General features: G+C 43.0%; 1 protein-coding gene across 2 annotated transcripts; it reads left to right on the top strand.

The window, feature by feature from the left end:
- Positions 1-4,173: 4,173 nt before the first annotated feature.
- On the top strand, positions 4,174-14,834 carry LOC125538806 (uncharacterized). 2 transcript variants are annotated; one of them, XM_048702095.2, is made up of 13 exons: positions 4,174-4,834; positions 6,011-6,149; positions 6,505-6,724; positions 6,811-6,911; positions 7,679-7,800; positions 7,875-7,966; positions 9,005-9,110; positions 9,549-9,703; positions 10,925-11,043; positions 11,532-11,677; positions 12,266-12,363; positions 12,486-13,052; positions 14,212-14,834. In XM_048702095.2, the coding sequence occupies exons 1-13, from the start codon at positions 4,340-4,342 to the stop codon at positions 14,297-14,299; spliced, it is 2,448 nt and encodes an 815-aa protein (XP_048558052.2). In that variant the 5' UTR covers positions 4,174-4,339; the 3' UTR covers positions 14,300-14,834. The 2 variants fall into 2 exon arrangements, with proteins under 2 accessions (XP_048558052.2, XP_048558051.2); XM_048702094.2 differs by having other exon boundaries at positions 10,922-11,043.
- The last annotated feature ends 10,223 nt before the right edge of the window (positions 14,835-25,057 follow it).

Below are 25,057 nucleotides of genomic sequence, written 5' to 3'. Positions count from 1 at the left end.
TTGGCTTTAATCTTTATTTATTTCATTTTGATTTTCTCCTCTTCCACTATCACCAAGGTACAACTTTGCATCAATAGATAACCTTTTCCTCCGTATGAATCTATATTATTTCAGCTTCAGTTTCTTCCAACAAATGATGTAAAATAGGGCACCACTGCTCCAACAGATGATGTATTCCATTGTGCCTGGCCTCCCTAGTCATCCTCACCGCCCGGTGGCTTTGGAAGCATCGAAACGACTGCGTATTCGATGGAGACCAGCCATCGATCTCACACATCTGCTCTAACATCAAGACGAAGCGCACCTTTGGACTAGGGCCGGCGCCACCGCGATCAGCAACATAATCCTAGAGAGTTAGACCGTGTTGTATCGAGAATGAGAAACCCCCTTCTGTTTTCTCGACGATCACTTCCATGCCTACTTGTGTACATGGCATAGTGCATAATTATAACCTCATGCTATAAAATACTTCTTCTATCAATGAAAGATACGCACCCTCTGCGCATTCGCGAAAAAAAGATCATAGAAATAGTTTCTTCAATTGCACCCACTTCTTTCGATCCTTCGGGCTCCTTCCTGTCGCCAGCTCCTCGGTGGACCTTCTCAACCCGGAGGTAGTCTTGCTCGGGGCTCCCATTGGAGAAGCAACGCCCGGTGTATTACATCGTCAATCGCTAAGGTACATGACATTCCAAATAAAGCATGCCAAATCCACAACTCATGTGATGTCACTACTTCAAGTATAATGGTGGCCTCTTTGGTGTGACCTTGGTACATCCCACGCAAACCTTTGGGGCAGTTCTTCCATTGCCAATGCAATCACTGAACTGAGCATACTTGGAAAACCTATTGCCTCTCCAATAGCCAGCAACCTTTCTGAATCTACACATTTAGTTCTCTCAGATACTCTACTCCAAACACCTCCGGCAGGCACGCGGGCAAACCTCATAGTGGTCTTTAGGCATGTGCTCTTCCCAATCTAGACCATCTCACCAATGACATCAATGGCGGTACCAGGTGCAAGCATCCTCATAACAGCCATGCATTCCTGCTTAGTAGAGAATGATAGTTGTCTGCAACAATCCCTAGTGAGCTTGAAGTAGCGATCGTGTGCCTCCATTCCCTCCACCACGCGTAAGAATAATGGTTTGCGCATACGGAAGTGTCGACAAAACCATTAATCAGGGAAAGCCGGTTCGGGAGTAAACTAGTCCTTGTAGAGTACCCATGCTTCAGAGACCGTATCTCAGTTCAGAACTCTTCTCCCTTTGATCGGGCCCTTGAAGTTGAGAATGTGCTCAACCTTCCGGTCCATTTCCTGTTGGATGGTCATGGTCATCATCGTCTCGGCTTCTTCTCTAAAGACAACAAACCAAAGAACTCCTCTTGAATCAATTCATCAAGCTCAGTGGGTACATACTCCCCGTCCGATGAACCATCTGAATCCATCATTTTGCCTACAAAACAAACACGAAAAAAATGGTTGGGCAATGTGTCGAACACATAGAGGGAAAGCTGCAGTCTAAGAGTAGCCGGATGTACCGCGACAGCGTCCGGGCTGATAGGTACTGAGGGGAGGAGTGCTACGGCGGTGCTAGTGGCGCCAAGAGCTAAGTATGTCAACGGATCTAGAGAGGACCAGCGCGGACAAGGGAGAAGAGAAGAGAGGAACAAGGTCGAAGCGACAAGGTCGGGGGAGGGAGGAGATTGGTGCAATTTGAGGTGGGGTCGGCCTATCTAGTCTGACGTGGCGGACGCACTTGGGCCTCCCGTATCCGCCCAAGATATGAGCTGGATATGAGGGGTACCGGTTATCCCGGACGTATATGGCTGGTATGAGGAGCCCGTTTGGTTCATTTTTTTACCGGGTCAAGGCGCCCGACTATAGATGCTCTAAGGGATCATGGCATGCGATAGGATGACATGGAGGGTAGTTAGAGCATCTTCGAGAGCCGCCTTAAAGTAGGCAACAAAAAGTTATTTCGTTGAGTTTTAGGGCATCCGAATTTTTCTTCCACTCTGGCAACTTTACGTAAGGCAAAGTTAGGGATTTGGGGGTTGAGAGTGGAAAAGTACACTTTTTTTGAAAAGAAGGATTACCCCCGGCCTCTGCGTCGAAGCGATGCATGAAGCCATCTTATTAACCAAAAGATCCAACAAGTATGTAGTACAATACAAAAACTCATGGAAAGATAAGTAAAGGGAACTCAAAGTCACAACCGACAAAAATTAACGTAGATGCCTATACACCTATCCTATTGTTGGACCGCCATGCAAACCGATTGTAGGTCATCCTTGTTGTCCCTTTACAAGATCGTACATGAAATTTTCACCTCATACAACTCCTCCGTCAATTATTTCGAAGGGATCCTTTCCTTGTTTCTCCGCCCTTCTTCCACTTCGCCCTGAAGACTAACTAAGACCAATTTAGTCATGTTTTCATGTTCTAATTGAAACATTTCTCGTTTATAATATGATTAAAGGAGAAGATTGTTCTTTCACCAAACATATACAAATCAGATCACGTTTTATAACAACAAGAAATCTTTCTTGGTACCAATCCTCTCGCCCCTCATTCTTTGAGAGTTAGAACAATCTTTTTCGAGTTTCCATTACTTCATTTGAAATTTAGGATCTTCTATCTTCGACTTATTTCTTTTGGCTTTAATCCTTATCCATTTCATTTTGATTTTCTCCTCTTCCTCTATCACTATCCTCTAGGTACAACTTTGCATCAATAGATAACCTTTTCCTCTGTACCCCCTCCATCCAGTGAAAAGTGTACATATAAAAATTTTAGGACAAATTATGGAGTGGAGTAAAAAATGCATTGGAAAGGTGCAAGCCACCATCTCTCTCGTCTTTAGTTACCTAACCCCCAATGAACTAAGTGCATGTAGAAATTAAGGAGACCATGTGTAGAATGTTATTGGTCTTGATTACCGTGTGATGAGAGAGAAATATTTTTTACTACTTTAAAGTGCATTGGGAAGATAGAAGTACACTCTTTTGTGCACAAATTTTAAAGCCAAATGTACACTTTTCACCGGACAGAGAAAGTATGAATCTATATTGTCCCATTCCAGTTTCTTCCAACAAATGATGTAAAATAGGGCACCACTTCTTCAACAGATGATATAAACTAGGTATTACAATTGCATACACACTGAAGCAAATAATATCAAACTCGTCTTAAATGAATAAAAAACAAATAAAACACAAATAGTATAATCATAACATCAAATTCATCAATCCACAACATCAAATTCAACACAAATTGTTCATCATGCACAACTAAGTATGGCAATGGGTAGGGTATAGTGCGAGTATAAAAATCCCATACCCATACCCATGTTTCTCATGGGCGTAAAAACCTACCCATACTCTACCCATCAGGTAGATATCTGTGCCCATGCCCATACCCTACAGGTATCCATGCCTGATGGGTACCTATCGGGCAGATCAAATCAACATCGAAGGGTGGTGGCATAATTGCTAGTTTCATCTATAATGAAGGTGCCATCCACTGAGAGATTTCTATGGTTGGGGAATTGGTTATTGGGATGAGGATGGGGTGATGTATGAAGCTTAAACACATAGACTTGGCAGCTTAGAGTTTATAACAAATGTCGTGAGATAATCGGATAGGGCATGGGTATAGCCACAGACAGAAAAATATACCCATACCCTACCCATGACTAACCGAGTAGGGTTTGCGCACTACCATGGGTAGAAAAATATGCCTCATATGGGTCGGGTACCCATGCCCATGGATAAATTTGTCATTGTTACATACAACAACAAAGTTCATAACACATGTCATGAAACATACCCCCCCCCTCCGCTGCTACAGAGAAGAAGTTCTCTCCCGTCGGCCACATCAGTGTTGTTCTCTTCTTCGGCCGGATTCACGCGGCTTGGTTGGGCCTCATGCATCCTACCAAACACGTAGTTAACATTTTTTTTCCCTAATTCACAACGACATGTATTTGAGTGTGTGTTTGACTAAAAAAAGTATTTGGGTGTGTGTTTGAGAAAAAGATCATAGAAATCGTTTCTTCCATTGCACGCATGGTGGTGGTCCTGCTCACAGATCATGAGTCTGTGATCTCCACCAACTCCAAAAGTCCAGCTATAAAACGGAAGAAAAAGAAATTCTGAAGCAACTAACTGCCAGTCAGCAACAATCGTCAGCTCAGCTCAACCTCAACCTCGGAAACGTCCCCGGAACGAACTGGCAATTCAGCAGGCGGAGGCCGACTCTTTCCCCCCGTCTCCCGGTTTCTATTTCCGTCCCCAACCACCCGCGACCCCCGCTTTCCATGGCCGCCGCGGCCGGATGATGTCTAGAAAGCCGCTCCTCCCCTGCCGCGGGCCCGCAGCCACCCCTCCCGCCCAGCTCCTCCTCCCAATCCGCCGCCTCCTCCTCCTCCCCCTCCCCCGCCGCCGCTCCTCCCCGCCGCCGCCGCCCGACCGACGGAGGCCCGCCATGGCCGGCGCCGGCCAGTCCGCGGCCCCCGCGGCGGCGGCGTCGGCCGGCGCCGGGGCCACCTCCTTCCATGTCGGCATGGTGCGGGTCGTCTCGTTCCTCGTCGGCGGCCTCAACTGCGCGGTGCTGCTGCTCGGCCTCTACCTCATCGACGCCGCGCTCCCGCCCGGCTGCGGCTGGGGGCTCGCGCTCGCCGCCGTGCCCGCCATGGCCGCCGTCCGGGTGCTCGCCATGCTCGGCGCCGCGCGGGCCCAGCACGCCACCGCGGATGCCATTGCTCGCCGCCACCTCGACGAGGCCGCCGCCTCCGTTGCCGAGGACGCCGTGGCCCGCCACGAGATCAGGGTGAGGCTCAATCAATCAAGCTCCTGTTGCTGGTTTGGTAGATTTGACCTTTCTGGTGGGTGGCCCCGCAAAAGTAGGATCCTCTCCGGTAGGTGCATTCCAGGTTGGATTATTCCTTCGGGTGATTTTACTTAGATTTCGATTGCTTAAAACGCAGGCCCTTGGGGTTTCTATGCATCTGTGAGTGGTTATGGTTGAGGATCGTTTCAGTTGCTCCGGTCATTGTTATGAATTACTAGCTTAGTTGTGATTTGTAAGGTGGGTTTGATGCAATTGTGGTGTAATTGATGGAAGATATCAGCTGGCAATGCTGCTATAATGGTGTGGCTTTGAATGAGCTTACAGTCTGGTAGTATTCCTCTAGTGATCAAAACTAGACAATAATGAGGTTGCAGTTTGTGGCTTTAGTTGAACTTACAGTCTGTTAAAAACTTGATTTGATGCACAAGTTTGATAGGACAAGTAAGTTTGAAATGCTCTTGATGAATGATAAGATATCATTGACGATTGTGGTACCCAACTTTGTTGTCGAACACAAGCGCACAAGATTATGTAGATTCATTTGTCTTGTCAATCAGGGCTAACTTATTTTTTTAATTCATCCATGTCCAGCTCTGGTGCTAATTTAGTTCAAGCTCATTGCTGCTGCACGCTACCATATTTGATCGCCAACTGGGATTTCCCTAAGCCCCTCTAATGGGATTGATACCCTCTGCATCTAATTGGTTTTGTTGCTCTATTGATTGGGAGGTAGCTTTCGTTGTTATTAGGGTTAGTACTTAGTGCAAGTGGTATTTTGTCTCAAAATGCACAGCAAACTAACCACATTTGTCTACACCTTATGGATCATAATTCACTCGTGATCGCGTTGTTAACATGTTTTCCCACCAAACTCTTCCAGAGCAATGCTAACAGATCGAGCATTCCATGTTGAGGCTTGTCAATGAATTATCTAAGTATTTATATTCAGTTTTCCATGATTACACTCTGTCGGGGATAATAGGGCGGATATGAAGGGACGAAAAAGATGGGCTAAAGGAATTAAGAAAATAAGTAAACAGATTAATGACAGGATATGAACATTTATTAAAATGTGGTTGTTTAACTTGAATTTGATCCGAGAAGAGTATATTTTCTACCTATTTATCACATTGCTACTTCCATTTTGCTGAACAGGTGAGGTATAAACGCTGGTTGTGGTGGACTAGATTTGGTATGGCTGTTGGTGCATTGCAGCTGGTTGGGGCAATTTATCTCATGTTTGTCATTGTGAGAGATCTTCCCAACGAAAGAAAACCCACGTCCTGTTTCTTTGGTATGTTTGAGTTGGTTGATACCACTTATCAGTTGTATATTCTAGCTTTGAATCTTGCCCTTTCAAGACATTGTTTGCTATAAGCTCAGTACCAAGTAAACCTTGTTCATATAAAACATTTGTTGAATATATTTCTTTGGATTTTCTAGATGGTTTTTTTAGTTGAACAAGTACAAAGGGCATGCTACCTACTTTTTGTTGCACTTGGTGTCAATGTGAATATACTGAATTAATATTAGTAAATTATGCATTTTGAGGACTTGTATTTTATTCAGCGTCCACTTGCCTAATGTTTCTTTGCTTCCATATGTCTATCTTGTGCTCCAATAATTAGTTTGCCTTGCTTGTAATCTAGGACAGGATGGAGCTGAGCTGGTCTCCAGACGAGCATTAATTGCTTTGTTTCTTATCCTTTCCTGGGTTGTGGTCGTCCTTCAGTGCTTCACGGGTTCTGATGTATTGAGATGGCGATCATTCTATGCGACACATGATATGGCATGGAAAGCTCATTACAGGGAAGTGTTTGATCATGGAATTCGTGAGGCTTTGTGCTGCCTAGGACGTGCAAAGTATCTGTAAGTCTATATCCAGTCATTTTACACTGTGAGGTTTCAATATTAATATATCTGTTTACTCTAGTTCCTCTTATGTGCTGATTTAGAGCCGTATTGGAAGAAGATGAGGTATATTCTGTGGCAAGACTTCTGGGTGAATTGGTTGCATATCGTGCTTCTGGGACTGGCCATTTGGAACTGTTAGCAGGTTGGCTCTCCGTCTTGGTAATTTCATATCAAATATATGTTCAAAGATGTGCATGAATACACTGAAAGTTTGATATCTACCTGCCCAAAGATGTGCATAGCCATATCAGTACTTCATCCAGTAAAGAATATATAAGTTCTACTACCATAATCCAACATATAATTCACCTTTTGGTAATCATCTGTTTGCAGTATGCACTTTAAGTGTGTGCAATCTGTCCAGTGTCCACTTCCACCTCAAAAACACGACTTCTATATAAAACCAAATAACTCGAATATTTTTAATTCCTATCCCTTGACCCAGAAAACTGGAGGAGAAAATGTTCTTATAAGTAATCGAGCTTTGGTCAGACATATATAAGACTTTAACTTTGTATTTCAGATGATGGTGACTTTGTTGCACAAATTTAGAATACACAAACGATAATATTGTAATTGCATATATTTGAAGTTGGCTGCAATTTGTTTTCTACACAGAGTACAGGTGGGCTTGGTGCCATTTACTTGATAGAAAATGTAAAACCTGTAACATTTCAGAAAGAATACCAGAAGAAAATGATGCTCAGACTGTAGCTCCATGGTCACCCTTTTCTCCTGTCTCCTAATTCAAGTAGTTGCCTTCTTATACTGGTTAGGCTAGGCAGCTCCCTTGCTATTAACCATAGATGGGTAAGTCCAAAAGGACATGGATTTACCCCTAGTATTATATTATGTGCTCCATTAGTATTAACAGTATAATAAAGATCTCTTCTATGGTATGTATTATAGGGCTTGCTCTATTGCAGAAGCATGGGAATTTGCCTGATTTGCAAACTGACCTTGTGGAGGCACCTCATAAGCTTATGCGAGAAGCTGCTGTTCTCCATCCTTTTGCTGAAGCATGTTACACGGTTGGACACTATCTAACTGGGACATATTTCCTATGCATGCCTGCTTTGTATGACATGGAAAGGTATGATTGTAGGGGCCACTTCTTGATGTCGGAAGAAACCCCATTTTGTTTCCATGCGCATGGGTTTATCGACAAGGCGTTTTAACTCCATGGGCGCGCCTAAGGTATATTTACCATGTCTTTTCTCAGTTGTCTGTTGATTCTCAAACTTCCCTCGTTTTCTGTTATTACTTTGTGATCTTATTTTCGGCAACTTTATCTGGAAAAATCCGAAAGAGGAAAATAACTGACAACCCCAATTGGATGTTAGAACTGAGCTATGAAATTGGGAACTGGAATTGTGTCTTTCAAATATCAGATGTTTGAATGCTGTTGGAATTTGGAACTGGAACATAACTGGGTGAGGTGAGGTCTCTCCCATAGAGTCGTCGCCCTCTGGATCTTGCAGAATCAGATTTCACTGTTTCAGGCACTCAAACCTCGAAGGCCACGACCACCATGGGTTCCCGGCTGACTGGGCATCCTTGCCCACCGCCGCCGCTGGCATTCAGCGGTCGTTGCCCTTTTTTGCCCACCACTGCTGTCGACTGTGCCACCACCGTGGGGTCCTTGCCCATCGTCGCCGCCAGTGGTGCTGCTTCCCCTAATCTCTGGCGAATGTGCTCCATGCCAGACAGCGGCGGCCACGCCGTGATATCCCTGGTGCACCACACAACGTTGAGCAGGATGTGTGGTTGTCCGTGTTTGGCAGGCCAAGGACGTCAGCACGTGTGTGACCCAGCTAGCATCCAAGACTTAGCCGCCTGTGTGATTCCATTCCATTTCTTTGGCAGCCAAACATGATTTGGATTTGGATGGTACTCCATTTCTGTACTCTTGTTTCCATACTGACTAAACAGATAATTTGATTTGCGAACCCATTTGATATCTTCTTGAAATTGCATTGGACCTCCATTTCTCCAAACCCAGTTCAGTTCTGACATCCAAACAGATCCTTAGTGAATTAAGCTAAATTGTACTGTTCTCTTTGTCCTCACTGGTCTGAAGTAGAAAATTCTTGTTATACACTAGCGTTCTTAATCTAAATCAATGTTGTATGCACATCTTCGTGATTTGTTGATCTGTGGTATTTCCCTAAAAGCAGAACAGTTTATGCTGTTCGTTACTTACATAACAGTTACTACATACCAATCTCTGTTCAGGCGTCCTGCACTTGATGGTGATAACTGGTGGCGAGGGCATGCTGCAGCTTTCCTTAGATTTGTTAATATAGCACCTACAGCACTTGTTCGAGGCCGTGTTCGTCAGGTAATGCCATATTGATGTCGAATAAAAGTGGGATGGCGTAATTATTTTAACCATTTACAAATAGCATTGGTAATATAATCTATGTTTCTCTGCTGACACCTCTTTTCATTTTGCACTCATTTACATTTAGCTGACCCTTGGCGACCAGTTTCTGTATTCTGCTTATAATTGGTGGTTGTTTTTTGTGATTTTTTGGGGATTGATTCGTCCTTTTAGAGCATACTAATAGTCTAATATACATCATCTAACTACCCTGAGTAGCTGAGAACCTGAAATTGGTCTGAATGATCCATTATGTTTGCTATTATGTGCTGAATTTTTCATAAGACTGATTCACTTCAAGCAAGGCATCATGGCACAGTTAAAAATGTGGCAGAGAAAATAACGCGTTGAAATCTTTTAGGAGTATCTGATGATCACCTTTTTTCAACGATGCAGAGCAAGCGTGAAGCTGCTTACTTTGTTGTGGTCCTCCATGACAAAAAAACTGTTCTTATTGGGGTGCGTGGGACAGAGACACCAGAGGATCTCATAACCGATGGACTATGCAGAGAATGTGCTTTCACTATGGAAGATTTGGATGGACTAGTAAAGTACGTTCGTCTTAATAGCCACCTATTCTGTTCTTACTTATCCATTTCTAATTATAGTGTTCAAAATAGTTTGTTTACATTGTGACCACCTGCTCTGAGAGAACACATGTGAAAGGTCTATTTTGCCTTTTGGTTCAAAGACATGCTCCAGTTTATTGCTCCTTTGCTCCATACATGGTGCTGCTAGACCTTTGTTTTTTTTTTCCATTTTGCACTGTGCACCGATTTTAGCCATGTTGAATAAATCCACATTATGTGATGTTTGAACTTGTTAGGTTGTGGCGTCCTTAATTTGTAAGGTTGAACTCTGATAGCCTTACATAATGGAGGAGTATTTGAATTAAAAATGATGAACCAGATGCGTTAAAACAATGGCTAATCTTGGCGCACAATTGTAAAATGAATGAAAGAATGAAGGACCCGGTCAGACCATGAACAGAGCAAAGGAAAATAAGTTGGACCATATCCTGAACCAAAAGGCAACATACACTTTTCACGTGTGTTCCCTCTCCTATTAGCTCAAGAAATAATGTTTGAGTGATTCCTGTGTGCTCTGGTAATTAACCCGGATTTTGCAGTGGTACTGAGCAGTTGCCACAAAATAAGTGTCCCATAGCCAATTTTCCCTTAATGTGTAGGCTGTGGCTAGTGTTTGTAGCCTCAGCTTTGGAGATTGGTTGCCATAGCACATAGGATTAGTATCTAAATTTTTATAAACGTAAAATTTGGTCCAAGAATTTTAATTTTATTGATTTTGATCGTTGAACTCCTTTTTCATTCTATACAAATTTATTTTTTAATTTCACATACTTTTCCATCATTACCAGCTTCCCAACTATTGCATAGCTGGTTGTTTGCACAGTTAAACAAAATGGATATTGTGGTGCTTTAGATTAATATATTATTAGGGTTTATGATAAAATACAGTTACTGTAGCAGTGAAATTTTGGTGAAAAGGCTCATGTAGCGCTTTGAAACATCATGATTGCCGTAGTCCATAATGCTGCCCGTAAGCTCGTGGTATGGTAAGGTAAATCAGATAATTGGACTTAGTGACTTAGTGTGGAATTATATTTCAGTAGAGAAACTGATGCAAAGAATAAGTTGAATAGAGTTGAGGAGCCAACTTAGAGGTTTGAGACCATTTAAGTGGACTAGGGTGATATCCCGTATCCACAACCCCTTTTGTTTTTCAACTTTGCTAATTTTTATCTTCAGTAGTGAACTATTGCCTGTAACTATGAGGGAGAGAGTTATTTCTACATTCCCGCACTATGGACATGGTGGTATTGTAGAGGCTGCTCGGGAGCTTTTCATGCAACTCAACAACTGCACAGGAGGTTTGTTTTTTCAAATAAAATGTTTATAACTTAGTTTAGTCCAGCAATTCAAGTTCCGGTATCTGAAATGGCTTAATCATGCTCGTGTCTGCTTTCTGTAAATACCTTGTAATCTTATATACTGCATGTTTCAGTATATTTCACTGTATTAACTATACTATGCTTAAACATGCTGGGTACAGTGCTGGTACAAAAAGTATGCTAACTTTAAAGTTGTACTAAATCTCCGACAAGTAATATGGATCGGGGGGAGTACTAATTTTGGAACCATGCCATCCAATTGTTATTGGCTAATAGTAGTATTTTTTAATTTTCTTCTGTATCATTATTTGATTTGGTTTGCAACATAACTATACTGCTCGTTACATTTGATTTCGTTTTTACCAAACTATCACCTGGGATTGGAAGACTAGATGCAATATGTGTATTTATTGACCACTTTACGTGAAAGAATATTTGTGGTGATTAATCTGTTCTCTCTCTCTTAGATAATGGCAACTCAGAAAACACGTCCTCCAAAAAACTTGGATTTCTGTCTATGCTAGTCCAGGAGGGCAGTGAGTGTCATGGATATAAAATTCGTCTTGTTGGACATTCTTTAGGAGGCGCTGTTGCTACAGTCCTAGGAATGATGGTAAAACATGTTGGACCGTCACTATTATTTGCGTACACATTTTTTGTTAATTATATTCCTTTTCCACTGTCATTCTTATTTTAACTTCCTGGGAACTGAACTGTAGCCCAATGGTGACCATGCAGTTGTGTCACTCCACCCACCAGGGTACTCCTGTTAGGCGAATTAAGCTCTCGGTTACTTAATGACGAAACTTTATATGCATATAAATCTTTGATCAACACATATGATTTCACTTGCTGTTTTCTACTCCCTCCGTTTTTATTTACTCCGCATATTAGTTTTGGTCAAAGTCAAGCTTTACAAACTTTGACAAAGTTTATAGACAAAAATATTAACATATACAATAACAAATCAATACCATTAGATTCATTGTTGAATGTACTTCCACTTCATATAGATTTGTTGTGCTAAATATTTATATTCTTTTCTATAAATTTGGTCAAACTTTATAAAGTTTGACTTCAGTCAACTCTAATATGCGGAGTAAATAAAAACGGAGGGAGTACCTCTGTTCATGATCTGTTTTATATCCTACCTGTAGATGCTGATCAGTGGCTTTTCAAAGCTTAACTTGTTCTTGGACAGCTTTTTGGCAGATACCCAGATGTGCATGTGTATGCTTATGGCCCACTTCCTTGTGTGGATTTGACAATAGCTGAAGCCTGTTCACAGTTTGTTACCACGTAAGAGTAAACTGGAAGCTGTTTTGTAGCCTGATTTATCCATGGAACTTCCATCCTTGATGTGATGTCCTCTTAACAAGGTTTATTAGCATCTTTAGCTGATTGTTTCCTCTTCCTTGCAGCATTGTAAACAACGACGAATTTTCTTCTCGCCTTTCAATCAACTCAATCCTCAGGCTACGATCTGCTGCAATAAGTAGTCTTTCAGATAACTCTCCAGATGATACAGCAATGATACAAAAACTTGCTCGCAGAATTTTGAATGCAAACAAGTATCATGAAAGGCGGTCTACACACCAGGATGCATTATGCAATACTGAGCCAGACCTTCAAGATTTGCAAAATGGCTTTGGTGCTTACAATGGACCCAGTTCATCCATAGACGAGCCCAGAAGCTATCGAAGCCTACAAATTGATCAGGATGTCCGGAGGATTCCACTTGATGGGCATGATTCCGGTTTGGAAGAGGCTCAGACATCTTCTGGGGAAATACTTGTTGAGTCTCGAGAGATGTTTCTTGCAGGCTTAATTATTCATGTGGTGTGGAACAGAAGAAGCCTCTTTCCTCTTTGGAAATGCTGGAACCCTCAGGAAGCTGAACAACCATATAAAGCTGTTTTTGCGAAAAGAGAGAACTTCAGGGATATTGCTGTTACTCCTTCTATGTTCATGGATCACTTACCATGGAGGTAAAACTGAAATTGTTTTTAACGAACTACAGCTAAGACTGTGCACTGCAGGCAGTTTAGTAAAGCCATTAACCTCTTACAGTCATACCTGATATAGTAGCAAATGCTTTGTACCTAGTAATTGGACTGTTACTACCTTTCTCAGGGAGGATATAGCATACACAGACCATTATCCATAGAAATGACATAACTTTCAACGAAAAGGCCATAAAACCATAGTCAGGTCCCATTACACTGTCGTGTCAAATATGCATCTGAATCGGATGCATGTTTGTTAGACCCGTGTCTCAGTCAAATAACACTGACACCTTGGCCCTTTTATTGTACCAACTTGCCAGTACAGATTGAATTGCACTAGCATGTGACGTTAATTGGCCCAAATTGTAGCAGCACTACTGGGCTAACCTTTTCTGATGAGAAGCAAGTGCACAAGATGAAGGGCGGTGCTATCCGTGTGTAGGCCGTGCCTGGGGTGGGTCTTAGAGCAAATTTCTGATGGAGGGTAGTACATTCTGTCTCATGTCAAATTCAAAGCCATTGCTCTCTCATGTCAAATATGCTACTAGGTCCGAGTAACAGATACATGTGTTTCTAAGCTCATCTCATTGGATAGTTTTTCCCTTAGGCAAAAGGCGACATTGGAGTTTGTTAGGACTAGAAGCAACATGTTTAACAACTGCTGACAATTGAAGTGCATAGCTTTGCTTACACCATACTTCACCCTTTTTCCTTAGCTGCATTTAAAGGCTGCAAACTCAGTTGCTATGCATCTGCACTGATTTATTCGCCTAAAGTTACGCTAACATCTTATGCTTTTGAAACCATATTTCACCCTTTTTCCTTAGCTGCATTTAAAGGCTGCAAACTCAGTTGCTATGCATCTGCACTGATTTATTCGCCTAAAGTTACGCTAACATCTTATGCTTTTGAAACCATACTTCACCCTTTTTCCTTAGCTGCATTTAAAGGCTGCAAACTCAGTTGCTATGCATCTGCACTGATTTATTTGCCTAAAGTTACGCTAACATCTTATGCTTTTGAAACCATACTTCACCTTTTTTTCCTTAGCTGCATTTAAAGGCTGCAAACTCAGTTGCTATGCATCCGCACTGATTTATTCGCCTGAATTTACGCTAACATCTCATGCTTTTGGAACCAGGTGTCGGTTTGCTATGCAGAGAATTCTGGAAGGCCAACCGTCACAGCGTTTAGCTAATTCTGATTCATCTGTACAACATTTAGTCTGACCAGGGCAAAAATTTGCCATCCATGCTCGAAGACTATTTGAGGAACAAGTCATCCTATGCTGCAATCATGTTTTTATAACCTGCAGCTATTTCTCTGTATACAAGATATATGTCTGGCGATGGTTCCGCTCTAACATTGTGCTGAGCTTATTGACACTGCCAGACTGCCTGGGCATGGGCATGCACCAAACGGTGATGTACTCTCTGGCTGAAAGGAAATCTGATGACTTCATGCACAGCAATACAACACATCAATCAACAATATCCTCTACCCATCTACTTGCACTGGCAGGGTGCTGCATTGATCGGTGGTGCCTTGCTAGCACCTGATTGTTCTCATTCATTTTTTTTTTTTGCAGCAGCGCCTGCTTGTTCATATCCATTTTTTCAATTCATGCCAACATGTACATATTTACACAGCAGAGACAGCTAGATTTACCGACTAACAAGTGACAATAAAAATGTGGTTGTTTTAACCTAGAGGTTAATAAAACACTCTGACAGTTCTGTCGCCGAGCATTTGTCAGTTTGCAGATACTTTCTCTTCCCAGAAGATGTGTTGCGGATTTCTTGTGATGTTTCATGGCCAAAGCAAGTAAGATGTTACTAAAGTTGTACTAAATCAGTGACACTTATTTTGGAATGGAGGGAGTATGCAGTATCCATCGAATATGTACGTAACGTACTTCATCTTCAGAGACATTAATCAGGGCGCTTCCATTGCATACTTGCTTTATCTGCCAGTAATCGAAAAGGAGAACCTATATTTATATTTGGACGAAGGATCACAAATCTTTTATGTCGGTTGTCCTTTAGTTGCTTGGATGCCATCTTAAGTATCGGTTGTCCTTTAGTTGCTTGGATGCCATCTTAAGTATCGTGAGTACTTACCGCTGATCGATTTGTCCCCATTAATTAATTAACCTTGTTTCACTCGTGTACTTTAAACATGAAACTGTGACTTGCAGACTTATCTCATGTTGTTGCTCTGTGCAATCGTACGTCCCTCTTTAAATGAACGTACAGACGCACGATCGATGCCATGCATGCACACTCAGACCGCCACAGTGCTTGTTAGTTAGTTCAGCAACGGAATTGAGGGACCTGTCCCGCCGTTGCCCTGGTGGAAACGGAACATGGAACGTGCGGCGGCGGCAGCCTCGTGAATGCGCCGTGCCAAATGACAGCGCACGCACGCCCGCCCGCCCTACGGAAGGGCGAGTTGCTGCAGCAAGGGAACCATCGGAATGAGTAGCCTCCCAGTTCGACATTGAACCATGCATCAGCATGGCTGTGCATTACAGCGCGCGGACGCCCACCATGTGCTCGTTTTATGCTTGGTGATCCGCACATATGGCTTCAATGTGCACGCACAGTGTCTTGGGTTCTTGGCGCCGCGCGCACGCACAGTGCGGCCCGTTGCTCTCCTCAAATTAACACCTCCAAAGTTGGCGGGAAGCGGCACCGACCGAGACACGAATGAATGAGTGCCGCCTGATTGTGATTCGGCCTCCGTTCGTGCGTAGGCTGATGGGCATGGTTAATCAGGCACCGAATCCGGATCAGGACCAGCACCAGCCAACGCGTCGCGTGCATGCTATGCGTGGTAGCGACCGACGGAGACGGCACGGGCACGCTTGGGACGTGGGAGTTGCAACCCCAACTGCTCCCCTCAGTCCCGCTTCTCGCTCGCCCGCTTTGTCCCAGGCTCCCAGCTCGCGAGCAGGTCAACGCTAGTGCCTACGCCGCTGCAGTAATAAGCTCGTGGCTCTTTCAGTTTCCTCCTGCAAAATGACGGAGCCAGCCTTGGAAGTGATAAGTACTGCCTAGGTCCGGAATTAACCGTCGCGTGAAACGAGGGTATCTAGTAGACACACGAGAGGTTGTAGTAGGGAAATTAGCAGCCATTGTTCTGTTCGTTGGCTCCGTTCCCTTCCACGGAATTCTGCAGGTGGTACGGAGAGCTTCACACATGAAGGCTCGACTTTAACGCGCGGCCATCCTATTCACGAGATTTCCATGAGCTGTGAGCTGAGTAGTGGCCGTCCGTTCCCTCTGGACCTGGCAGGTTTGCTGCATGCATCATCCATGATCCCCAACAGAGGAAAGGAAAAAAGGTTTCTTTTCTTTTACTAATAATAAGCGAGCTGGATCACAACCAAACCTGCATGGCCTCTGTGGTTTAGCTATCAACAGTCAGTCTTTTCTCATGCATTGCGATGGCGGCTTGCATCCTCAACCTCAAAGCCAGGTCGCTTTCGCTCTCCTCTTTTCTCATGCATGGCGGCTGCCCGCACTCAACTTGCTGCAGCAGCGAGTACTTTTGCTGTTTCTTATCACTTTTCACGGGCTCCCCGCCCGCATGGGTCTGGTCGTGGTCCGACAACAGCCAGGTTAATAGCGACCGAAGCCTAATTATTATACTATTAGGATGGGATAGATGATTGGTCAATGATCACAGACCTTGCAACCATGTCCTTAATTTGTACTCCCTCCGTTTTTTTTACTCCACATATAAGATTTGGACAAAGTCAAACTATACAAAGTTTGACCAAATTTATATAAAAAAAATATGAACATCTACAATACTAAAACTATATAGTATGAAAATACGTTTCATGGTGCATCTGATAATATTGATTCCATATTGTGAATGTTTATAGTTTTTAATATAAAGTTAGTCAAACTCTACAAAGCTTGACTTTGATCAAACCTTATATGCAGACTAAGAAGAAACGGAGAGAGTACTACTACTTGCTACCAATAGGTTCTCTCACTAAATATGTTCTACTACCTACTAGGAGATCAGAATTTATCAGCCCTCTTTTGTCGTTGATAATATGAGGCCATACAGATGCAGAGGCTAGCACAAGACCACTACCAGCATGCATGGAATACAGTAGTACCACGACTATATTCTATGAATCATGTATATCTAAGAGATTCATCTCCGACTATTCTATTTATCTTGACATGCAAGCTATCTATATCATCAAATAGATTCACCAATTTAAAATGCTTTCCCGCTAACTCTTCATGTGCATGCTCCCACTAACTCTTCATGCGCATGCAGTCTACCACAAATAATCATTAACTATTTTTCTTGTGCACTCTCAAGCATTACTCTAAACAATATTCCATCCAAACAAATTATTTACATTTACTTGTACTATGTTTCATAGACTTTCTCATGTTTTAAACATCAAACTATTTATTAAAAGTTCCGCAGTAACGCGCGAAATATCATCTAGTTTTCTAAGAACAACGTCATTTCCCGTAGTGAACTGTCAACATGATTGAGAGAAAGTGTCCCGATAGTTCAGTCTCTCTTTTGCCTTTGTAAATGCGTTAGAACATCATACGCCATTGGAAAGTTGAGTGATGCTTTGTAGCGACTTGTGTCTCGGGGTCGAGGAATCTCTAAACGCATCCTCTGAGTGGAGGGAAAAAGTTGTGACCAATAATTGATGCATCAACTATGAGTCACCTCATACAATATGCCCACTCCACTCTCTAGACAAGCGCAGTAGAAGCGTGCAAAGATGATGTCAGGAGAGACTTATGCAAGTCCCCACAATCCAGGGTAACATAGATTATCTTCTCTTCTCGTCAATCTATTGATCAAAGTTGGTTCTTGTTGCACTTGCAGTTTACACCTATAGTTTAGTCCGTCACGGATGCACTCACGGATGTAGGCATATAATTAGTGCCACAGGGAAGGAATAATTTGACCATGGAGAAGCTAAAGCAGCTGAGATCCCCCACAACCTAATATTGTGTAAAGAAAAGAGCATCTGTCTGGATCATGTCACCTGGCTGCCGTCCGGATCGATCGATCATGTCACTAATAGTATAGTAGTTTTCCTTTAAACTATGTGTAATCAGAGAGTAGGGGTCATCAACCTTGTGTGTGTTCGATCTCATTAGAAAGATGCTCTTTTGTTTTGTTTTGTTCCTAAATTGCTTTTGGACCATTTGGTCACGCGATGGACCCGTCTTTCAAAAGAGAGGGACGAAAAAGAAAAAGAAGAAAAAGCGAGGAGATACGGACTTTTTTTCCCCCGCTTGATTAGTCGATTCATCATGTGGCCTACAGTGGATTAGTTATGAGAAGAGAAATTAAGAGCCCCCACAAACTAACCCACGAGAAACGACACGACACGACACGAGACAAACGAGCAACTTGTGTGGCGCTGCTTCCTGTCCGTCATTCCTGACCGCCCTATCGGCAAACAGGAGGACGAGACTTGCCTGTTCCCGTGGCGTGTGCCCATCCATGCTTTCGCATACGTGACTTGATTTAATTGGAATAAAATAAGGCCTGACCCCACACATTTAAAATCAGAGAGAAGATAATTAGATTAGAAAAAAACAACAACCGTAGAATGAAATGGGAGTACGGATGGGAGCATGGAAAGGAAGCAGGCAATCGGGATCCAGACAGGGAGTTGCAGTGATTCTGCAGCTCTTTCCTCCTGTGGTGCGCGCGTTCCCCTCCCCTCGATCGACTTTGTGCATGACCTGAGTCGTCCGTGAGCACAGTGCGTTCTCTGTTGCTGACTCCTGAGTCGTCCTAAAAGCTACCCAAACGGGAAACGGGAAACGGGAAATCTCTGTATACGGTGGTGGATGTTTGGGGAAAATGGAACCCGATGGCGATGCACGGGACAGAGGTAGTATCCCTGCTTCTGCGCTCCAGGGTGATAAGTGACCCAGGCTTTGCGAGAAATGAAGAAGGCCGTGCGTTACGTGCTCATGCATGCACGGCTATCGGCTGCTACACGCGTTATGCTGCTGATTAACGTCCACAGCGGAAATCGTCTTCCCTGTCCGTGAACCACCACGGTAGCTTTCACGTCTGGCTACCTAGCTTATCCCCGTCACTGTTATAAATCTGCGCACACACCCGCCGTATTAATTGCCACTGATCGCGACGGCGCTGCAAAAGCCAAAGTCAGTCCCTGATCGGGTGCCTGCCCGCCGTGCATTTTAACGGCCCAAATCCTACCTAGGACGACGTCTCAACGTAGATAGATAGAGGTGTTCCGGCGGTCGATGTGCTCGACATAAAGCCCGTGGCGGTGGTGGGGAAAAGCAAGGTGTTCCGGCAGGGGTCGACCGATCGGTCCGGTCGTTTGTTCCGTGGTTCGTCGTTGTGTGTGTGTCCTCCCCTCGCCTCAGCACTGACCTCCAGCCAGTTGCTTCTGCAAGCCTTGCAAACACCGAATAGCACTGAAGCACATTGATATCATTGTGAGATCCGGTCATGCCGAAAAAAGAGTGACAAATCCAGAGATCTGTGACCGTCGGGAGGTGGCGTGCTACTCGGGGAGGTTTGTGGGTGCAGACAGCTGGCCTAGGGACCGGAACTGGGTGGCGGCGGCGGTGGCGGGTGGGGCAGCCGGGTGTGCTGGCTGTCGATGGGCAGAAGAGGGAATGGCCAGTGTGCCACCGAACGGCGGGCCAGGAGAAAGACAAGGCGGGTGTCGCGTACGTCCGTTTCGTGTCTATGTCGATGCAAACGTGCCTCAATTTTGAGCCTGAAATGGGTCACGCGGGGGCAAAACAGAATGATCGTTCGTTTGAATCGTCTCGTTGGACTTATTTTTGTGTCCGTTTCAATCCAAACACACACGCACAGATAATTTGGGTCGGCGCGTTAGAGTTGCTATATGTGCCACCGCTTTGCCTTGGCTCCCGTCTCAGCGTGGCCGATTGGGCTCGTGCTAAGCTTCAAGTGTGAAAGGGGCCGGTGGGTGAGGTTTTGCGTCTCATGGTTCGGTACAACGGCTCCAATCAAATCATAAGTACCACTGCACTACAGGTTTTTAAAAATCGAGCAATAAGTAAGCTGGACTTATGGGGCATGGCGCGAGTCCGCACGACTTAGTATATAATTATTCAAAGACGTGGAGTTTCCATCTCCTCACATGACAGTAGAGAGTCACGTTTTTTGTGCAAGCAAACTTGATCGTGCGTGTATGGAGTAGCTGAAGATTTAAAATGGATCATGTCAAACATGTGCAAACGCCCCAAAACTGCAAAAGCGGCATCGGTGAACAAAGTAGAGCATGCACTCCACTCGAGTGCACGCACGGATAAAGGCGTGCGGCTTTAAGTAAAATCGATCATGTGCATATTAAGGTGTAGCGTGATGTGGAGTATACTATCCCATTCCTAATTTGTTAGTCTATCCACATTAATTAAGTGCTCCTAGTATGGATGGATAGCAAGAGGAAACCAACAACTAGGTTCAGATGTGTTGGACCGACAGAAAAGAAAAACCTAACACAGTACAACGGACGCTCACAAACATGTACATAGACTCACCACTACAAACACACATGTGCTCTAGCTCTTTAATCACTTCTGAGAGATTAGACTGGCGGGTTTTGAAATTGACGAAGTCATCACAAATGTCTTAATACCTATGAAAAAGTCGCCTCTCACTAAAATAATAGTATTTTGCCTTTATGACATACCAAAGCGTCAAACATCGTGTTTGATCTTTTGATGGACTGGACCAGCACTGGGGATGCCATTATGATTGGTTCCAAAAAAAAACAGCGTAGTTTTGTTTTCATGAATTTGGCAAATGAGTCTTACAAATTTGACTAAAAACATACTTACCTTCAATAATAAAATTTCAGCCAATCAGGACCACTCAAAATTTGAAAACTGATTATAAAATCCAAACTAATATGCAAAGAATTTCAATAATACATCATGTTATATACAAACAACTATAAACGATAACTCTAGCCTTTTGAAACTGTAAAAAACTTTGCACTAAGAATAGTAATTGTGGGAGTAGAAGAATGAATCAGCAAGATTTTCTGACGAACATGGAAAGAAGCACAATAGTAATTTAAGTTAATAACAATAAAATAGAAGCAACAACTTTGGTATCTCGAAGTAAAAAATAAGGACTTTGATATCGCGAGAATGTCGGCTGGGGGGGGGGGAGCGAATGTTTTAGTTCGGTACGAACATACGAGAAACCCCCTAGCGTGAACCCGGCAAAAAAAGATAAAAATGTAAAAAGAAAATTTTGCCATGTTGTAGGTAAAAATAGACAGTATTACAGAAAAAAATATCAGAAAAATTAGGAAAACACACAAAATACCATGGTACAAGCAAGTAATTGCCATGTTATATAGCATACAAATGCCGTATGTTGAAGTAAAAGTTGTCCCATGGCAAAATTTATGGGCAAAATGTAGCCTAGAAACATGGATTTTTTTTAGTGTATGTAATGATCACATGGCAATTTTACATAAAAATATGATTCATAAAAATCCCGCCAAGATATAAGAAAAATGTAATAGCAACATAGCAAATTAAGGGGAGATTGAATTCTCAGGAACAGTGCAAATTTTGAAAAATGATTGTAGTCATCACATAGCCAGATTGACCAAAAAATCTCAAGATAAATGGTTGAACAAGATTAAATAAAAAAATGAATTAATCACATAATTTGGCATGTTATGTTCACATAAATTGTGATGGCATGTTATGTTCAAATAATTTTGCATGGTATAAAAAAAGTACCATGGTTTGTTCAATAAATATTCCATGGTGCATGCAATAAAATCATGGTCCAAAATAATTTACCAAAAAAACAATTTACAATGGTATATTAAAAAATGTCGTGCTACGTGCACAATAAACTTGTCATCATGCGAAAATAAATTTTCCATGATAGAGTATTTTTTTTGCCATGGTACAATAATGAAATTGCGAGGGTATATTCAATAAAGTTTACATGGTATATGCAATCAAAATTGTCCAAACCCAAAAAAAGCTCATGCGTGAAGAAATGTCATGCTGTCCTACGGAAAAGTATGAATAAGATGAAATTCTCGTGCTCTAGGATAGAACAATTAGTCATGAAAAAACATGTCTTAAGTTACCGTGAAAAACCCTTAGGATGTCATTAAGTGAAGGAGAAAGGGTAAAACAATGATATGTTGTCGTAACTTTTGCCAACATGTATTTGAAGAAGTCATGGAGCAAGTTGAAGCTAGCTAATTTGTATTATCCCCTTTTCTCATGTTTGCATTTTTGTTGTCCACAAACAAATAAAGAGTCCGAAAAGACGTACGCATAACAGACTCGGTACCTAGGTCAATGGGTTCAGTGGAGAATTGCGTTACTGTAATAGCGAAGGTATCTATGAAATGCAGTACCAAGGTCAATGAAATTGAAAGGCACCTCTGACAACAGAATCAAAAGGAATTTGCCTGACGAGACCATGAAGGCGCACTTCAACGGGTTTAACTTGAGTGCATGTTGCCTTAGGCGGTCGAATACGATTCTGAGATGTTGAAGATGTTCTTCATAGGATACCGCCTTTACAACGAGATCATCTACATAGCACTCGACAATCTTATGTATTATCTCATCGAAGATCTTAGTCATGGCGCGTTGATATGTAGCACCGGCGTTTTTGAGACCTTTGGGCATAACCTTGTAACAATATATGCCTATTGGAGTGCGAAAGGCTGTGCTTTATCAAGGCAAGCTTCTCTTTCTTTCGCCAATGAAGTTCATATAAGTGTATAGAAAGCCTTCTTTTCACAACCATGCACAAACCAAAGTGCTGCTGAAACGTGAAATCCATGCACCAACAAGTTCCAGTTCATAAGCAATGAAAAAGCAGAGTATATGGGAGGATAGTGGCTAAACTGTTCACTTGAGGAGAGTGGGAAGTGACTAGTCCGATAGGAGAAGAGCGGAAGTGCGATCTTTCGATCCAATCTACGTCGACTAAAATCCATGTCTCATGGCACGAGGGCCATTGCGAGTTGATGTTGTTGCTTTACCGTCACAGTCTGTCCTCAAGAGAGGCATCCATTCCTGGCCAGACAAAGTTCCTATTAGTTCTCTTATAGGAAGCTAGTATACCTGAATGGCCTCCGGTAGCTGTCCCATGCAGTTCTTGCGCTATCCTGGCTCTTGCATTTCCAGCGGTCCCCACATAAAGCCTCCCTTTTTTCCTTAATACCCCTTCCTCCTCTTCCCAACCATCTTGTCCTCCTCTCGCTTCACTAATGCTCTTCTTAACTTCTTCAGCTAATTTTTATCCTTCGTAGCTTTGTTTCACTTCTCCTATCCAATCCGGCAACAACTTGCTCACAAGGGTGCAACCACTGAATTTGTAACGACACAATGATTTGAAAAACAATCAAAAGATATGTAAAGAACACAGACAGTAAAGGTAGAAGATCATTTCCGGGTAGATAGGAGAGCTATTAAAATCCACAAACATGAATCAGAGTTTCGACTGGGTTCTCCAGATTTAACCAAAAGAAGACTTTTCTACAAATAAGAGAATTTCTCATTTTTTGGTTTATACCGAGCCAAAACATAGAATTTCCATTGAAGAAGGAAGTAAGGATGCTAGCCGGAGAATCAAGAAATAAATACTTCCCATTCCGATTCTTTTTTAGTTCCCAAGATAGAATTTCTTTGTTTTTGGCAAGAGCGGTGGGTGACAACGTGCAAGACTAGATAGGTTTGGCTTTGATCTGATCAATAGGAATAGGAGGAAGCGTTGGAGAGGTACCAAATGACTGAAGAGGGGAACCCATCTGACCACATGTAGAGCCAGCCCATAAGTAAATTCAAGAGAATTTCTTCATCTTCCAAAGTATGTGAGTGAGGTAAAAATTCCATGGATCGATCTCATCACTCACATCCAACAACTAGTGAAAGATGTAATGATGAAGCTATAGGAGAAGAAAAAGCGTTGGTTTTGATTGGTAATCTTGAGTTGTCATCTTTTGAAAGAGAGTAACTTGCTGGATGGAGAGCAGCTAGGAGAATAAAGTTCATCTTTACCCCATCTTTCATTCCAACTCTATTTTCTTGTGTGCGATCCTTCTTTCTGGTTTGGAATCCAAGAAGCTCAATGGGCTAGTTTCAAGTTCGATCAGACACGAAATCTGGTATAGCCACCAGCCTAGATAGAACGGGCGGGGGAAGAAAAACTAGGAGCGAGCCACATTCAAGAGGGTTGTCAAAGGCCCTCTCAATAGAGCTATTTTGTCATTGAATCGATGGAGGGAAGACTCCTTCGGTAGGTGCCCCCGACTCTTCCAGTTTCTGGGTGGGATCTTATGGCTTAATCTCTGATTGCGCAGGATTCATCTTTGTTTGGTAACCTCAGACCCTGAACCAGGAGTTGGAAGCGCCTTTGCCAGACTTTCCAATTGAACACGATGCGGGCGATGCAACTCGGCAAGGAGAAGGCTGAACCCTGGTGCTACACTACAGCAGAAGCTTTGGCAGTTTACCATGGCTTGATGTTCTAGTTGTCATGCTAAAGCCGTTGATAGCTACTTCGCTTGACGAGCTAAGTAGAAAGACTTTGTGGATGAATCCACAACTGATGGTGCTTTAGGTTGATCTGATCCCTAGAAGGAAGAGTTTTGGGCTTAAGGCATAATTGCTCTATTGCGGCTACCCTGGCTATTTCATCCGATGCTGTTCACAAAGCGACTCTTACTATAGACCCGGCTATCTCCGAGTTGAAATCGAACCCAGCCCCGGGTTTCCGTCCATCAATCCAGAGCTCAAGACAACCGCGATACTTAAATCGCTCAAATAGCCACCTTAGACGGACACAGCCATTAGAAGAAGAAACTGAAACTCGATGGAGTACCCTAAACCAGAGATCCTCGACAAAGAAAGTCTCGATTCGAGGAACGAAATATCAATAGAGGAACGAAAACCGCAGGGTATGAAATTTGGGTA

Source organism: Triticum urartu, chromosome 2A, assembly GCF_056163025.1.
Source record: "Triticum urartu cultivar PI428250 chromosome 2A, HENAU_Tu73, whole genome shotgun sequence".
Classification (NCBI taxonomy): domain Eukaryota; kingdom Viridiplantae; phylum Streptophyta; class Magnoliopsida; order Poales; family Poaceae; genus Triticum; species Triticum urartu.
This window is presented reverse-complemented; position numbering and strand designations above follow the sequence as displayed.

What these genes read in the sequence shown, in the direction of transcription:
- LOC125538806 (XM_048702094.2), top strand. Translation starts at nt 4,340, where the DNA reads ATGATGTCTAGAAAGCCGCTCCTCCCCTGCCGCGGGCCCGCAGCCACC. An exon ending in CCATTTGGAACTGTTAGCAG is followed by an intron (nt 6,912 to 7,678) that starts GTTGGCTCTCCG and finishes TATGTATTATAG; the next exon opens with GGCTTGCTCTATTGCAGAAG. An exon ending in TTGCTGAAGCATGTTACACG is followed by an intron (nt 7,801 to 7,874) that starts GTTGGACACTAT and finishes GTATGATTGTAG; the next exon opens with GGGCCACTTCTTGATGTCGG.